The sequence below is a fragment of the Peromyscus leucopus genome, chromosome 1, assembly GCF_004664715.2.
Source record: "Peromyscus leucopus breed LL Stock chromosome 1, UCI_PerLeu_2.1, whole genome shotgun sequence".
Lineage (NCBI taxonomy): Eukaryota > Metazoa > Chordata > Mammalia > Rodentia > Cricetidae > Peromyscus > Peromyscus leucopus.
Window position 1 is genome coordinate 61,887,554 of NC_051063.1, and position 17,852 is coordinate 61,905,405.

General features: G+C 56.2%; 1 protein-coding gene across 9 annotated transcripts; it reads left to right on the plus strand.

The window, feature by feature from the left end:
• On the plus strand, window positions 1–17,460 carry LOC114694075 (insulin-like growth factor II). Of its 9 annotated transcripts, XM_028870821.2 has the most exons (5): window positions 8,545–8,649; window positions 9,412–9,473; window positions 14,629–14,791; window positions 15,945–16,096; window positions 16,379–17,460. In XM_028870821.2, exons 3-5 carry the CDS (start codon window positions 14,635–14,637, stop codon window positions 16,613–16,615), a joined length of 546 nt encoding a protein of 181 aa, XP_028726654.1. In that variant the 5' UTR covers window positions 8,545–8,649; window positions 9,412–9,473; window positions 14,629–14,634; the 3' UTR covers window positions 16,616–17,460. The 9 variants fall into 9 exon arrangements, with proteins under 9 accessions (XP_037064756.1, XP_037064768.1, XP_037064760.1 ...); XM_037208873.1 differs by lacking the exons at window positions 8,545–8,649; window positions 9,412–9,473 and adding an exon at window positions 2,894–2,918; XM_037208865.1 differs by lacking the exons at window positions 8,545–8,649; window positions 9,412–9,473 and adding an exon at window positions 3,668–3,691.
• The last annotated feature ends 392 nt before the right edge of the window (window positions 17,461–17,852 follow it).

A 17,852-nucleotide genomic window follows, 5' to 3' on the forward strand; every position in this document is an offset into this window, starting at 1 on the left:
TTTTGAACCTTGCTTCTAATTTGAATAGGCCACGCCCCTTTTTACCTGTGCCACGCCCACCACATTCCAGGGTGTCAAGTGACTGCCAAGTGTCACTCTAGTGAAGTCCCACCCATTCCCCACCCCCTGCACATAGTCCCAACCCCCTAGCAAATAGGAAGTGTTTCTAGCTTATGTTCCAACCCACATAGAGGTCCTTCCGCTTATCAGGCATGGGCCAAAGCCCCACCCCCTAATGCCCGCATACCCTGGGGGGGGGTTGCCATCGTCAGCTGCCCCAGAAGTCTTTGCTGCACTGTGCTAGTATATAATTTTCCAAATTTGGAGGGGTCTGCAGACCAGCGTGGAGAGGACAAGGAGGTGAGTGGCAAAGCCAGTCAGTTAGCATTTGAGCAGGTGCCTTGCTCGGTGGTGGAGAGCAGAGCCTACGGCTAGCGGCCCTGTTATCATGCAAGCTCCAAAAGACCCTCTCATCGGATCTTCAGCCTCAGCTTCAGCCTCGTCCCCTTCCACCTCTCCTTCAACTTCAACTCAGCTGGAGTGTCTGGGCACCACAACTACAGCACCCCCTGCTTTGGAGGAGGTTGCTAATCCTGGCCCAGCCAGCAGCTCATCGCCCAAGGAATTACGGAAGAGAATCCTTGGCACCGGTGAGCCCCCGGTCCTCTTTCTCCACCGTCCGGGGACTTCGGGGACTTCAAAGCGACTAGAGTACAGGTAACTAATTGGCTTTTCATTCCTTCTGTGTGTGAGTGAAATTGTAGTTTAAATATTCTGATACCCTTAAGTGGGCTGGGGACTTGGGGCAGTTAGGATCCTGGTCTCTGAAAAGGGAAAGATTGCTGCTGGATCGGACTGGAGTGGGGGGTGGGGGGCTGTAACGTGAACGGGTCTAAGTGTAGCATGGACGGGTCTAAGAGAAACTTTAACTTCTGCAGGGACAGGAAAGACAATTGGGGAGGGGATTTACGGGGCTGCACAAAACTACAAGGAAAGTAAGTTTCCCTTCACTAATTTACCATGCGAAAGGGGAGAGGCAGGTCTCTTGCTCTTCCCGGCGGGGAGTACACAGCTGTTTTCACAAATGTGGAAGGAAAGAGTTTTTCTGTGTGAAAAACTTCCCCTTGGTGCACACTCGTCTCCACTCCCCCCCCCGCCCCCGAAAATGTGCAGAGGGGCTAGAGATTCTAGAGCAGTGTGGGGTATGTATTATACATACATGTATATATAAAATGTATGTATGTATACATATAATCTTAAAAGCAAAGCTTCCCCGTCTATATCCTATACCTCCTAACTACCACCAGGATACTGGAGAGCAAGGAGAAGGACCAAGAGAGGATGATTTCCCTTGCTATTCTCTAGCAGCGTTTAAAAAACAAAAGCTACTTCTGTCCTGACCATGCCGGCTGCTGTGCGCACCTTCCCTCTAGTGCTCCCGTCCACAAATAGTAATTTGGGGCGGCAGCAGCGCTCCTGGGTGCACATTCATTTGTGCATAAAGGTTTTCTTCCCTGCAACTGGAATCCCAGACACCTCAATCCACCCAGGATAGCATTTATGGGGAGGGGAGCTATTTCCTGGAGAAGCCCTACCACCCTTCCAGAGGCTGCCTTCCCAAAGCAGAGCCATGTGCTCTTTTGACTTTTGTTCCCATCCAAGGCGGGGGTGTGAGGAGAGGAGTGGAAGACTTTCACAGTTTTAACTGTGACTCCTCAAAGAAAGCCTTTTGTGTGCAGCACCCACACCCGTGCCAAGGCAGAAGCCCATCCCTAATTAGGAAGGGGCCAGCTTGCCCTTCCCAAAGGAGGGTCTCCTGCCTCTCCCGGAGCAGTTGTCAAACTTGGCAAAGTGACTTCTCACCAACTGCTTTCTCCCTTCTACTTGGGAGGGTGGGGGTGGGGTGGGGGTGGTTAGGCAGCTGAAGGGACTGGGTGGGGGAGGGGAGCAACCCTGACAAGTTGACCCACAGGCTTCCCTATCCAGCAGCAAGGTGGGAGGGGGGCCAGACTCGGCTGGAGAAGACTTGTTTTTTGAGATAATCTCAAAGACTTTTGCTTCTCCTCAGGGGCCGAGTAGTCACCAGCGAGCTCGAGGTCATTGTGCAGGAGGAGGAACCCAAGCCCATAGCCCAGGGTCCTCCATCTCCTTCGGCGGTTAAGGAGGAGGAACCCAAGCCCATAGCCCAGGGTCCTCCATCTCCTTCGGCGGTTAAGGAGGAGGAACCCAAGCCCATAGCCCAGGGTCCTCCATCTCCTTCGGCGTTTAAACCTGTTGCCCAGTATGCAACCAAGCCTGCACCGAGACCTGTGCCGATACCTCCACCAAGGCCTGAGCCAAGGCCTGTGCCGATACCTCCACCAAGGCCTGCGTTTACACTGGAGCCGAGGCCTGAGCCAAGGCCTGAGCCAAGGCCCGTGCCGGTACCTCCACCAAGGCCTGCATCTACACTGGAGCCAAGGCCTGTGCCTAAGTTGGAGCCAAGGCCTGTGCCTAAGCCTGAGCTTAGGCCTGAGCCAAGGCCTGTGCCTAAGCCTGAGCCCAGGCCTGAGCCAAAGCTTGAGCCCAGGCGTGAGCCGAGGCATGAGCCCAGGCGTGAGCCGAGGCATGAGCCCAGGCGTGAGCCTAGGCATGAGCCCAGGCGTGAGCCGAGGCATGAGCCCAGGCGTGAGCCGAGGCATGAGCCAAGGCCTGTGCCTAAGTCTGAGCCGAGGCGTGAGCCAGGGCCTGAGCCTAAATCTGAGCCGAGGCCTGAGCCAGGGCCTGAGCCAGGGCCTGAGCCGAAGCCTGAGCAGCAACCAGCCAGAGCAGCCCGTGAATCCAGCCCCAGGGTCAGCTGCTGTGGCCTGTGGCCCAGAAGATCTCCACGCTCCCAGAACTGAATCAAGCCGCCCACCAGCCCCAGTCCTTCCCCAGAGGTGAGTGTCCATCGTGCACCCAGCAGGGCAGAGGCATCTCTAGCATAGGAGTCACATCTGGACGGCTGCAGATACTGGGCTCAGCCAAGTCCCCTGCAGCCAAGGGACTAGCAGAGGCTAGGAAATCTATTCAGTCACACAGTCGGTATCTGGAATTCAGGTGGGCTCCACGTGCCCCTCCTTGGGAGCACAGGGTGCAGGCAGAGCAGTCATCCAGCAGTCTCTGTAGCCTGTAGATCCTTGAAGCTGCGCTCCCAGGAGTCCCGGAGCAAAGGTAGCAAGGGCTGAGGGTTAAAGGTCAAACAGCCCAAGAGGGAAAGGCAGAGGTTCCAGATGAGGGAAGAATCTGAGGAAAGAAAAAAAAAAGAAGAAGAAGAAGAAACCGTTAGCTAGAAAGAATTGAGAGACTGAGGAAAGCTGGGCATGGGGCGCCCGTTCCCCCTTCCCCTGGTTATGCAGTTGCAGCTGTGGAGGCCCAGCACTAGTGGCCTGACCTCTCTGTGTCTATCCCCATTTGTCAAAGTGTGTGACAGTCTCAGACCTCCTGGCTGAACTGTGAATAGCAAATGAAATAATGACCGAAGAGACATTGTGGGACCTGTGAAGGGCCTTAGGAGAGCTCGTGTCCTGATTCCATTGTGTTCTGGAGGCCATGGGTTTCCTGTGCGTGAATGGGGATGGGAGGCAGCAAGAAAGGGCCTGGGGCCAGAAGCCTTGTGGACTCTGCTGGCATACGCTCTGCTGCTTGGTGGCCCCTGCAGTTCCCTGCTCAGGTACTGGGGATCAGGAAGGCAAAGGCTCTGTGTCAGGAAGGCAGAGCAGTGGAGGCTGGGGGAGGGGGAGCGGCGTGTGGGTCTGTGTCCTTGTGCCTAAGCCTCAAGTAGTACAGGCTTCCCAGAGTCGGCAGGGTGGGGCCCAGCAGGTAAACTCCTACCCCTTCCAGGCTATCATGCCCATGCCAAAGAGAAGCCAAAACCCTCCTTTTAAAGGTTGGTTCTCACACTAAAGCAGTTAAGACAGTGGTGTGGCCTCAGTCTATCTCCACCCAGCACACCGGCCTTTTCTGCTGCCCCCCCCCAGTGCCCCCACAGCAGCCCTTACTTACTTTTGGTTTGGGGTGTGTTGATCAGCCTGGTGGTGCAATCCTCATGTCGGTGGTTCCCGTAGTGACTTCCCAGGCTTGCAGGATAACACAGAGCACAGCCTGGGTCTTCCTGGTGTGGAGTCCCAGTGTGGTGGCCAGGTCCCTAGCAGAGTGTGGCCTCTGCAGCAGGCGTCCGTCCCTCCGGCAGGGAATGAAGGAGAGCATACCGGGGACCCTCAGAGAGGAGCTGGGTGTGCAAAATGCTGGGCTTGTTCCCAAGCTAGGGCAACAGCTGAGCTGGGGAAAGACACGGGGAAGTAAGGAAGACAGACCCATGGACTGAAGGGAGACAGACAGAGCCCCTGGCTAACGGTGCTGGCCAGGCTTAACGGGTGAATCTGAATCTTAAAGGGTATTTAATTTCTTCAGAATTTGAGCTTTTAAGCCCAGAAAGACCTGGACTGCCATGGTGGTGGGGCTGGGAAGGGACTGAGACGCACTTAGGGCTGAAGTCTGGTGGGTCAAGCCCTGCCTAGAGGAAACTGTAGCCCCCTCCCAATAACATTCTAAGGATGTAGTAGGTTCCTTCCTACCTCAGGGGGTGGGGGGGCAGGGAGTGAAAATAGAGGAAAGGAGAGGGCCTTAGAGGGAGAATCCTGTTGTTGGTCCCTGGCTGAGGGTGGGTTGAGCGCTTTTGAGTCCTAGGTTGACCCGGAACTGTACCAGCCTCTTACCGGCCCCTTGAGCCACACTTTGACTAAATAAGGCCAGGTGAAGGCTCCGTGGAGAGTCATGTAGAGAGGAAGGAGAACATACGTGTCCTTTTCCCCACCCTACCCCGCCTGTATGCTCTGGTGGCTCTTCAGTGGGCACCTCAAGATGACCTCAGCGTCTCCCTACCTGGCAAAATCCAGGAGTGCATCTCCAGGGGTGATCCCGTGGCTTCTCCAAGACACCTCTGCAGGGCGGAAAGCAGAGATTAGGCCATGAAACAGGTCACTTTATGACTGCTGTCTTCTCAGTTGCCTCTTAGGAGCAAAGAAGCAGGACTCCGGAAATGGGGCTCTGGTCCCAGTATCTTGTTCACCCCCATCTGTGCCACTTCTTGGGGAAGGTAGAGAACCCCCAGCTGGCACTTGGGAGTCAATCTGCCATTTCTTTCTATAAGAGACCCTCAGCAGAGGGCTTGTAGCCTGCCTGCTCTGGCTTCATGAGGACTGGGTGTTCACAGACACCCCTTTTTTTAATGTTTCTTACTCCCAACAAATTTACAAGTATCCCCGGAATGGGGATCACCATACCCCTGTCTTCCTAGCTGGAAGCTTCCTCAAGTCTATAGGCACACACCCAGGCAGGCCAAAAAATGCCAGGGATAGAGGCTGGTGGGAGGGGGGCCGCATGGGTGTGTTGGAGGGGGACAGGGCCAGATGTTCTTGGAATAGGACACGGGGGTGATTGTTGCGGACTGGAATTTGAAAGGGGAACATTCTCCACGTGCCTCATGCTCTGGGTGGAAAATGGGTGTGGGGGGGTGCTCTCTCAATCTTGCCAAGCTAATATGAAGGAGATGCCTCACCCTGCCTGGGTCCCCACACCTGTCGAAGGACATTAACTCCTGCCTCCCCAGAGTGTCAGGCTTTGAGAATCCACCCCCCCCCATACTGTCCTCTATGGGTCTCTCTGTGAGTGATTATAGAGACAAGCAATGCTTATAGTCATGGTCCCAGGGTTTCCCCCCATTCAGCTGCTCCCCAGCACCTCCTCTATCTAACACCCCACCCCACCCCCCAGGTCCCGCTAGAATCGTGGCCCTTCACCTCCAGCATTGCCCAACTATGAGGGGGTGGCCTTGTTCCCAACAACAGCACGGTGAGCCTGTGTGTGGGTTTAATATTTGCCTTTAAGGAGCTGGACTTTCCCCAGCCAGAACTGAGTGGCTAGTCGCAGAAATTTTCTGAGAAAACGAAATGAGGGCCTTGGCACCCAGTCACTGCTCCCACTGTGTCATTCTGCGCCCCTCTGCCCCCCACTTTCTTCTCTGCTCCCCCACTTTTTACCCTCTTTCTATACTGTCCAAACAAAACTGATCCCTCCGTTGTTAATTGTTAGGGAGCGAACAACGCCGGATCGGCGCGTTCCGGGAGCAGGGGCGGGAAGGGGTGGCCACTGGGGGTGCCTCGGGCCCCCAAACAGAGCCAGGGACGAGCCTGCCCCCGGCGGCCGCCGGGCCGCGGCTTCGCCTAGGCTCGCGGCGCCTGAACGCGTGGGGCGCAGGGGCGGCGGGGAGCCGAACGGGGCGCCCGGAGTCCAGGGAGCCTCCGGGAGCAGCGCGCGGCTGCTTGCTCAACGTTCGGCTCCCTCGCCGACGCCCGTCCGGCTTGGCCTCCGCCACCCAAAGCCCTCTGGGTGGCTATAAGGCAAAAGAACGAAAAATGCAGCTGGCTCGGGCGTACGCTCCGCCGGCGCCGGTGCTCCCTGTCTGCTCCGCCTGCTCCCCTTCCCCGCGCCCGCGTTCCCCCGTGAGGGCGCCCCTGCTCCGTGTGAGTTCCCTGGCACCGCGGATCCTTGCGCCCCGTTCTTCGCCGCCTGGGAGCTCAGTTTCTCAAATACAGTTCTAGTTCTCTGTAGTCTACCGGCAGCCAGAGCAACTCGGCAGCGTCTCTGCACCTCAGGCGTTGTTTCCTTGGGATCCTCAAAATTGAAGCATTGCTTTCCAGGGGGCCCTCTAAAATCATTCAGCGTTTGTTTTTCTCACAAGTGAAACTTTTTTTTTTTTTTTTTGATATTTGATTTCCAAACATTTCAAAAGGTGGGAATTAAGCCTCCGCTGGCTCCCCAAAATTAGATTATGTGGCCTGGGCCCCCCGAGTTTGCTTCTGTCTCTTTAGTTTCATATGCAAAATCTTAACTCAGTTCCCTAAAATTTAAACGTAAGCCCGGGGTCTTGAGTCCTTCTGACAATTTTTTCTTACTCGGGAGGGTGGACAGTTTCACAGCATTTAGGCGCTGTATCCACGGGGCGGGGGGCTATTTTCCCGTGTCCCTAGCACATCATTTTATATCTGCAGCACTGTTCCCGCTAACTCTGTTTCCCCGCCACCCACCCTCCAGTTTCATTAACGTGGAACATAATACACTAGATTCTGTAGTCTGTTGCCCCAACCCCAAATTTTACAAGTTGAAACCCACTCAGACCTCCTAAACAATTTCCCGGAACCCTCGAAATTCTAGCCTTTCTTACTATGTCCTCCCCTAAAGGTAGGCAATTCAAGCAACCTACACTCTCATTTCCCGGGTTCCAGAAAATTGAGGGAGTGCTTTCACAAATTACCCCTAAAACTCACTCAACAAGAACCCCTGTTTCCCCCCTCCCCAACACACAAGGGTCGCGGGAGTTGGGGTTTTCTAGCACTCTTGAAAGCTTTCTGGCCACTGTTATGTTTTTTAAAATACAGGCGCTCTCACTCAAGCTCCCAAAGCAGGCTAAGCAATGATCTAAGGCGTGTGTGCTCACATGTGGCAAGAGAGAGCTTTCCATGCTCTCTCAATTCATACATGTCTCTCTGGGTCACAGAAGGCACAAAATTAACCACTGGCCAAAGCCTTTTTCTTTATACTAGAATGTTGAATGTCCCCAATCCTTGAACATTCTGAGTATTTTCTCTGCACCAAGTATCAAGAGTCCCTGGGTCCTTTTAGCTTTCCAATTAAAAAAATTTTTTTTTTTTAAATTCAAACGCCAGTTGCAAAGTCCAGTACTATCCTGGACCCTTCTCCTCATTCCCCATGTTGGCCCATGCTGAGCACCCTCAAACATTAGGCCATGTTTTCCAGGCCCCAACACACGTTTAGTTAGCCTTGGGTCACGGAAAGTTTCTGCTATGCCCCGCTGCAGTACCAGCCATGCACACACTCAGCCTCTTACATTTCAACTTTTCTCCCCCAGTCACCCTGCACAATCTCTGCAGATTACAAATTTGGGGCATTGATTCTTAGGTCCTAGGATTTAGGAACTCATAACCTCTATTCCTTGATATGTAGGAATTGCCCCTAAAGTGTTCCAAGGATACTGGGAAACTTTAGATTCAAATATTATTTTCCTGAGGCCCCCAAATTCAGGTACTCCAAAACAAATTGAGACTTTTTTCTTTCAAAGAGTTGGGTTTTTATTAAACTTTAATGAACTTTGTTGAATTTATGACTCCTGCCAGAGTCTCCCTAAATTTAGACAATGTTTTATGGTCCCCCAAAGCACAGTGAAAAACGTCCCAGATCCCCCAAATCCTAGGTTTTAAAAGTCTGTGTTTTACACATTTCCTAGCTACTAATTCTACTCCCTGCAATTTGGATTTCAACATCTATTGGGTAATTTTTATTGATCCCTAAAACTCTCGTATGTTTCTCCAAGCGCAAACATTGTCCAAGAAAACAAACTTCCCCCTTGTTCAACAAAATGACGGACTGAAGTCTGTCTAAGAAATTAAAATATTAAAAGACATTGATTTTCTGTCTTCCTCAAATGGACTGCTTCCTCAAATTCCCCTACATTTAGACAGCATTTCCCCATTCTCTGGAAGACTTCTTTGAAGCCACAGAAATTATAGAGGTGATTTTTCCCGGCTGCTACAAGTTCCTCTGGCCTCAAGGGTAAATCTTAATCCCCACTCCTGCCTCCCAAAATAATTGACCTGAATCCCTAAAATCCCATTTCCCAATTTTAAGCAATTAAAATGAAGCTCCCCCAAATTTCATGTTGGGAATTTTCTTAAATTCAACAGCAACAACAAACTACCTAACTTCTACAAATTAATCTAGGTTTTTGTGGGTTTTCCTAAGTTTGCTGACCAAGATGTTGGGTTCCCCAAGTTAGATTTGGATCAAAATGCCCCCTATTTTTGCATGCAATAATTTCCCTCATTCCCTAACTTGGGAGTCTTTTTTTTTTTTTTTTTTAAATCTCAAATTTAGCTGTTAACCAGTTTTTCCATTTGTGGAGTCTCTCCCGAGTCCCCCTACTTCGGGACAGTCATCCACAGGGCTGCAAGTCAAACAAGGGTCTGACTTGGGATCCCCGAAATTTGAGCATTGTTTCCGCTGGCCGCTCTCGGCAGCTTCCCCTGTCCTGCGCATAACATTAGTTTTGGCCTCTTCAGTTTCCTACGGGGTCCCAGAGACAACTCCGATTTTGGCTAAGTCTGTGTGCCCCAAATACGCTCAGGACACTGCGCGACGGCCAGGACGTGGGCAGTGCTGCTTCCTCGTCCAGGAAAACGACTGGGCATTGCCCCCAGTTTCCCCCAAATTTGGGCATTGTCCCCGGGTCTTCCAACGGACTGGGCGTTGCCCCGGGACACTGGGGACTGCCTTGGGGTCTTGCTCACCTTCAGCAACGTCCACTGCGCTCCACAGATCCTCTCCAGCCTTTCTCCTCGGATCCTCCTGCGCCTGCGGACGCGACCCTCGGCCTTGCGGTGAGCTCCCCGTGGCGCGCTCCCTGTGCCTCAGCTCTGCAGCTGCGGCTGCGGGCAACAGGCTACCTCGCAGCTAGTCCCCAGGGCTGCTCCCGAGCAGCGCTGGAGCGGGATGCTGGCTTCTCCCTCGGAGGCCGTGCTCCCTTAGGCTGGGTGCCCCGAAACACGCGCCACTTTGCCTGCACTCTGCAAACAACGCAGTGGTAGGGAAAGCGCCTGGCGGCCAGGAAACGGGAAGGGCAGAGCGTTGGGCAAAACCAAACCCGGGAGAGGCGCTGAGCGCTCCGGTGGCTGGGAGCCTCCAGTCCAACGGGTCGAGGGCTTGGGGAGGCGTGCGCGGAGCGCGGGCTCAGTGATTGATGGCTGGGCCCGGAGGTTAGCCCGGGGTGCGCGGGTTTCCGCCGGTGATGGCCCCTTCCACTCCTAGAGGTGTGCGGCGTGGGCTGGTGGGGAGCAGGGTGCACCGGTTTATGAGTGGTTTCGACTCCATAAGAATCACAATGGCTTCTTACATCGTCCGAACCCTCCAGGAGATGGTTTCCTCAGACCCTCAAATTATCGTGGTGGCCCCTGGGGCCAAACCTGCGCCTACGCAAGTTTATCGCACTGATAACAGGGAACTGTTATCCAGGTATTCTGGGTGGGTCCCAAAGGCGTGCTGCTTAGATGCACTCCAGTGAGCTCAGGTTTACAGGTATGGTTTGAGCTACGTTTCCAGCCCTGCTTCTTTTTCTGCGTTAAGATTCAGACTTTGCGCTGGGCTCCACGCAGGGCCCAACTCTGGCGTGGTCAAACCAGCCTTCCCTTCGTGGCGCACCTGGTGGCCCCCCGACACTGCTCAGGTACCCTACGCAAAGCACCGGGGGGCGCTCGGGATCTGGCTGCAACTCGAGGTGCCTCACAGTCCTCCCTGCCTGCTCAGGCAGGTGGCGGCTGCGCGCTCCACCCTAGCCGATCTTGGGAACCGTCCACTGCCTGGGAGGTAGGTCCCTGTGAGGACCCTCGACCCAGCACCTAGCTACTTGCGCCTGAACTCTACATGCCAGGATGTGCCTACTTTGTAGCCCTCTAACTGAGCACAGGTCCCTTACTACCACTGAGGCCTAGGGTGCCACGCACGTTGGTTCACACCGCGCGCCCCAGTCGCACAAGCACAGGGCACCCCGGAAACATGACATGGGGCCTCGATTTTTTTGGAACGGATACCCGGTATTTCGTGGGCCTGCTGGGGCGCCCCACGCCCCCCCACCCGGCACACCCATGCCCAGGGCCCCCGGCCCGCGTTCCCCCCCCATGGCTCGAGTTGCGGGGGCGGTCCCGGGGCGGGGCGAGGGCCCTACGGGCGCCCATTGGCGCGGGCGTACGGCCAGCGGGGCCCGAGCGGGCGAGGAGCCGCGGAGTGGCGCGGCTATAAGAACCGGGAGTTGGCGCCCGGAGTTTGCCTGCTCTCCGGCGGAGCTGCGTGAGGCCAGGACGGCCCCCGGCCCCCCCTTCCGGCCGCCCCCGCCTCCTGGCCCACGCCTGCCCGCGCTCGGCCCGCCAGCGCCTCCATCCGGGCTGGCGGCCCCGCGTCGACGCCGTCCGCCGCCTCGCTGCTAACTCCCGCGCAGGGCGCCGTCGGCGGGGCCGCGCTCCGTCGGGCCTGCGGATCTCCCAACCGCCTCCTCCTCTATCTACCTCAACACCCCATTCCTGCTTCGCTAGAGGAGGCGGTCCCCACCGCAGGCAGTCCGGCTTGCAGGTCGCCGGCGTTGTCATCCCCCGCGCTCCCCCTCCCAGCCCTCCCCGGCGCGCAGCCCGGCCGCTCCCCTCTTCTCGCTGCTGTCCCGAGTGGCCGCGGCGCCGCCACGCCTGTCCCCCCCAAGAGGCCCGGGCTTACGACGGCCGAGGGCTCCGTCGGCCCTAACCGAGCTGGGTACCCGTGGCCTGGGTGACGCCTCCATTCCTCCCCCCTCAGCACCGTCCTCGGCCCTTCGAAGTTGCGTCCTTTCCTCCGCTCGCGGTGCGCCCCCCCGCGCACGCACTTACCCGCCACCTTTCCTAGGCTCCCCTCCTGCCCCCTCCCCGCTCCTCCTCGCCTCAGACTCCCTCCCCCCTCACGTCCGCCCTCTGCCTTCGCCTACCCAAGTGGATTAATTATAAGCTTTCTGTTTCTCTCAGTGCTGTCCTCTCCCGCTGTGAGCCTACCCGCCTCTCGCTGTCCTTTCTTCCTCTTTCCCTCTCTGTGGTCCCCCCCGTTTCACGTTCACTCTGTCTCTCTCACTATCTCTGCCCCCCACTATCCTTGATACAACAGCTGACCTCATTTCCCGATACCTTTTCCCCCCCAAAGTACAATATCTGGCCCGCCCCAGCCCTAAGACAGCCCATCCTCCCTAAAGAAGCAGAAGAGACGTCGTCCTCCCCCCCCCCACCAAAAAAGCCATCTCCCCGTTCTGGCCCGTCGCACATTCGGCCCCCGCGACTCGGTCGGAGCGGCGCTGGCAGAGGAGTGCCCGGCAGAGGGGCCTTCGCCCGCTCTTCGGTTTGCAAACACGCAGCAGGGAGATTGGGTGGTAACTTCGCCGGCTTCCAGGTAAGGGCTCTCAGGGGCCCCAGACCGGTGCGCAGGGCCCGGCCTGGGCTTGGCGGGACTGGGGCGGCCGGGGGTGGGGGCTGGGGACCCGTTCCCTGTGCAAACTGGCTCTCCCCATTGCGCCGTGAGGTGGGGGAGGGGGCAGGGGTATGAGGACTGGTGGGGAGGGGGTGTGTAAGTTGAACTCACTGGAGATTTCTGGTCCTTTGGTGCGTGTTGGGGAGGGGGAGTAAGCTGCTTTAAAATGTATGACTGGTGTTGTTCAGGCCCTGTCCCCGCAGGGTGCTGAGTGATGAGGAGGGGGGCAGAGTCTCCAAAGCCCACCCTGGTATGTTGACTTGGTGCCAATGAGACTGAGAGAGGAATAGCGGGTGGGCGGGGCTAGGCCCCCCCCCAAAATTGGCAAAGGAGTCAGGCCAGATGCCACAGTTTGCTGTCCCCCCCACACCCACACACATGCACACCCCAACTCTGTCCCCAACATTCTCAACCTAGAATGTAGGGAGAGGGGCCAGTTTCGGGCTTAGAAGGGCAGAAATGTTACAGTCTAAAGAGGAATAACTGCCCCTGCCTTTTACTGGGTGGAACTTTCCATAGGAGGATGTGGGAAGGAGCCCCCTCCCCGCCCCCATGAGTCTGTGCAGAGAGGGCTGGGGGCGCACGATGAGGCCCCCCTCCCACTGGTGGTGCTTTGCTAAGGAATGGTCCAAGGCGAGCTGTTGGGGGGGGGGTGCAGGAGTGAAGGGACTGGCTGGAAGGAGGGAGGGGGCGGGTGCAAAGGGGGCGGGGGGAGTGGTCAGTAGGGAGGGGGGGTGGGGGGTAGGGTGGAGCCGGGACTGGGAGGAGCCGACTCAGACATAAAAGCCGAGGCACTGACCAGCTCGCAAACTGGACATTAGCTTCTCCTGTGAGAGCCTTCCAGCCTTCTCCTGCCTTCCACCTCTTGCAGCCCCCGCGGCCTCCTTATCCAACTCCAGGTAACCAGGGCCGTGGAGCCAGAACCCTGCTGCCATCCCGCTCCGGCCTGCCCCATGCGGTGGTCAGGGCATCGGCTAGCCTGGGGCCTCTGCCCTTGCAGCCGGGCCTGCTGCCTCTCACAAGCCTTCGTCCTCCTTCGGCCTCTCCTGTGCTCCGCCTGGCCCCAAGCTTCCTCACCTGCTCCGTTCTCTCCTTTTTCCTTTCCCTCCGCCTGCCCCTTCCAGCAAATTTGGGCCTTCCCTGGGCCCTCACCTATCCCTTACCTCTTGGTCAGTCTCCTGCTTGCTTCTGCTGGCCACCTGGGCTGGACCTGGAGCCAGTGTGATCTGGCTTTGGGAAGGGACTTCGAGGTCAGCTCCGTCTCCCCATCCCCCACCCGCACCCCCAGGACTAATTGTTGCAGCTGATCGCAAGGCGGTGGTCGTGGCATAAAGGGTGTTAGGCGGGCGGTCTGGCTCTTGTAGAAGAGGTGGGCAAAGGTGACTTTTAGTTACCCGAGGGAGCTCAAACAAGTTTGTTTCTTGACTATACCGCATTGGTCTCTCACATGTCTTCTTTGCAGCAAGAAATCCTCTGGGCCCGTGGAGCAGAGGCTTCGGACTGCGGTCTGGAGGGCATTACTTTCTTCAGGGTCAAGGGTGGCTTACTTTGGGCGGTGGTGGCCTCTCATCTCTAAAGAAAACCATTGCCCCAGCCTGTGACCACACGATTTGTGGCCCGTGGAGGGGGTGTGTCCCTCCAGACTGAAGTGTGCAGCCTCTCCGGGACCCGAACTGCTGTCTCTAGTACCCTGGGTAGAATTTAGTTCCTACCAGAAAGATGATCCTGTGGGCCATAGAGGGACTCTCTAGGGTCGCTGACCCTGGTCAGTAACGGTTGAGACCTGGGATGGGACTTTAGGCTTTCTCTTGAGCTCTGAGGTGCCTAGGGAAGTCTGGACTTGGAGGGCTGGGTGACCCTGGAGAGCAAGGCTCACAGGAGTGCCAGCAGTCCAGTTGCGCTAACCATTGAATTCTTGGCTTGAGCCTTGCTCAGCATGGCCTGGGAGTGGGGGTTGGATGGGTGGAGGTGGCTCTGCTGCTTAGGGAGGGGTGGCCAGCTTAGGGGGGGCAGGGAGGTTGGCGACTGGTCCCTTTGGATGCACATGCTCCACGGTGGGTGGGGTGGAGCTGTCTGCCATCTTGGCCAGTGCTTGGAGGCCAGAGTAGGAGTGGCAATGGTGATGGGCCCTTGGGCTGGCCCCACCCCCATGATGTCATCACTTGGAAACCAGGTCCAGTGTCCAGCGCTGGCCCCTGCTGCTGTGGGTGTGGTCAAGCTGCAATTGCGCCTATGAGTGGGTGGTCCTCGAGGGTTTCTTACAGTTCAAAGCCACCACGCGGTGCCTTCCCGGGCTCCGTTGAGTTTCTTCACACGCAAGTGGTTTTTGACCTCAGCCATTCAAGGGCTCCCTCCTCTCTTCTGCAGGTCAAATACAGAATGAGCAAGCTGCCTTTCTAATTTAATTGCGTTTTCAATTAAGAGATGATACGTGTCTTTGGTGGAGAGGAGCATCTTGGGACCAGGGGCCCCTCGCTCAAAGCCTGCATCTCTTTTTTCCAGATACCAATGGGGACCCCAGTGGGGAAGTCGATGTTGGTGCTTCTGGTCTCCTTGGCCTTCGCCTGGTGCTGCATTGCTGCTTACCGCCCCAGCGAGACCCTGTGCGGTGGGGAGCTTGTTGACACGCTTCAGTTTGTCTGTTCGGACCGCGGCTTTTACTTCAGTAAGTCACTCCGGAGAGGTGGGGTGGGGTGGGGTGGGGTGGGGGAGGGGAGGGGGAGGGCCAGGCCTCCCTGGGTGTACATGCAGTTTGAGGTGGCGGGGTGGGGGGCGGGGGTGGGGCGGTACAAAGGAAGAGCCAGACCTTAACCATCCACATTCAGGGGTGCTTATCTGCTTTCAATATTGCTCACACTTCTCTTAATTTCCCAGCCTGGGGGGCTGGGCATGGGCTCCCTGCTTACAGAAGATGGGGGCACCCAGGTGGGGCATGCCTGGGCGGGCAGGGGCACCAGAATGGATGACTCTCCTTGCTGGCATGGGCCCTCTATCTTCCTCACCTGGTCCTGGACACGCGGCCTGCCTCCTCCTCTGCACCTCTACCACCTACCTGCCTGTGAACTGCTCTGAGTATCCTCCCACTTCACACTCTGGAAACTGCTCCTGCTCCTGGGCACTCTGAAACCCTCTGGCACTGCAGGGCCAGCCCTTGCTCAGGGAGCCACTCCTGCACAGAGAGGCTTCCAGAATAGGAGGGTCCAAGGTGGAGCCTTCAGTGGCTCTACCCCTCAGCCTAGCCTCGGACCTGCATATGTGGGGGAGAGGGGAAAGACGGGAGAAGAGAAGGGAGTGGATTTTGGGTACCTCACTCCTCCCCTCCCGTCTTGTTCTCTCCTGCCCTATCTTCCCTGTCTCAGCTCAGTGCTGGGGGGGGGAGGGGTTAGGGGTGGGCCCCTCAGGCTCAAGGTGGCACCAGGCCAGGACCCCAAGTCCAGGGACCACACCTGTGTCCACCATAGCCCCCTTGTGGGGCTCACCCTCTCCTCCCTGTTTTCCAAACTACTCCAGTGTGGCCTCTGGTCTCCATGGAGTTTGTGGGCGGTACCATGTTAGTTGCCAGGCAGGAGGCACTAGAGGCCAGGGGCTGGTCCTGCAGCATGCAACTTTATCTCTCCTTTCTGGGCACCTTGGCCCACCTGGCTCACACTTCTACCGCAACCCCGCAGGGTGACCTAGTATGGGAGCAGGGTCTGGTGGGAGGGCAAAGGTAGTTACTTCCTTCTGTAGCCTTCCCTTGGGGAGCTGGGGAGGCCACCCCAGTGGGTGCTGACCCCAGCTGATGATGACTAAAGATCTCTGTCCTGTGGAACTTCCAGGCAGGCCTTCAAGTCGTGCCAACCACCGTCGCAGCCGTGGCATCGTGGAAGAATGTTGCTTCCGCCGCTGTGACCTGGCCCTCCTGGAGACATACTGTGCCACCCCCGCTAAGTCTGAGAGGGACGTGTCAAATTCTCTGGCCGTGCTTCCGGTGAGGCTCGGGACAGGGAAAATTTTTAGGTAGCGGGGTGGGGTTGAGAGAATGGTGGGGGTGGGGCAAGGAGACCATCAGCTTCTTGATTTGGGGTGTTACGGAGTCCACTCACATTTTATTATTGGCCTCTGCCCACAAACATAGATGTTTGTGGGGAGTTGTCATGAGCTGGTGTGACTCTGGGGGGGTGGGGAGGGCGGGGGGGGGGATGTGAGACCTGGCTGGATCCTCAGGCTAACGTGCTACCCTGACACCTGCTGACTAGCGCCTCCTCTTCAGGACGACTTCCCCAGATACCCCGTGGGCAAGTTTTTCCAATATGACACCTGGAGACAGTCTTTCCAACGACTGCGCAGAGGCCTGCCTGCCCTCCTGCGTGCCCGCCGGGGTCGCATGCTCGCCAGAGAGCTCGAAGCGTTCAGAGAGGCCAAGCGTCACCGTCCCCTGATCGCCTTACCACCCATCGATCCCGCCCACGGGGGAGCCTCTTCGGAGATGTCCAGCAGTCATCAGTGAACCAAATTGTTTGGTAATTCTGCAATGTAATACCATCACTCTGTGGCCTCCTCTTGAGCAGGGACAGTTCCATCATGTCCCACACTAAGATCTCTCTGCTCCACTTCCTTCCCTAGGCTTCCCCCCCCTCCCCCCATGCCCCGCCTCCCCACATCAGGCTACTTTGCCCCACACCATCGGGCAAGCAAAACCAAATCAATTGGCTCTAAACAACTAAACCAAATTGATTGGCTCTAAAGAACCCAAAAAGTTGACACCCCCAAACTATTCTAAAAAAAATCTTTAAACAAATTGCCCCTTTAAAACAAATTGGCTTTTTAGAAACACCAGAACCATTAATTTAAAAATTAAATAACAAAAGAAATCAATTGGCTAAAAACAAACTAAAAATTAGCTTAAAAACAATTGGCAAAATAAAATAATTCGGCCCCCCCCTCCTCTTCTTCCCATTTGGATCTTTAGTCAAATTGGCTTAGACTTGGATCTCAGAACCCAAGAAGAAAGGAAGGGGACCCGAAACTCTTCAGGTGGCATGTCATGCTTCAGTGCCCTCTCCTTGTCACCACTCAGATAGGGTGCTTTAGCTTAAGCTGGCTGAGAACAACAAAGGCCACCCAAACTCTTTCTTCACTGGCCATTCCATCACAAATGTCATCATGTCACCACAGGGCTGGGTGAGAGAACCCAAGGAAAGGAACAGAGTATGAAAACTGGAAACATAACTTAATTGGCACAAGCCCCCAAGTTCCAAAAATCTTACTTATCTGTACTACCTAAAAAGCACTTTTATACTCATCCCTGCAGACACACAGACATGCACGCATGCACGCACACACACTCACACACACACACATGCACACACACACACACACACACACACACGCACGCACACACACACACGCACGCACGCACACACACACGCACACACGCACACACACACACACACGCACACGCACACACACACGCACTCATATAGGTATGCACACCCCTCACAATTAGATGAGAACATTGAAATTGCTAAATAACTCCTATTAGAACCACATTGCCCAAACCAAGGCGTTCCCAAATTCCCTGAGCAGTTTGCATCGTTTTAGCCCCCCCCCCCCCAGTCCATCTAGTTGCTGCTGCTTGTGGGCCCTGTGTATGATCAGACTGTTAGTTCTGTCTTTCCGAGGGAGGGAGGCTCACTTCCATCTGGGCCAGTGCTCCCCAGCCCCCACAATGTGGGCCAATGCCT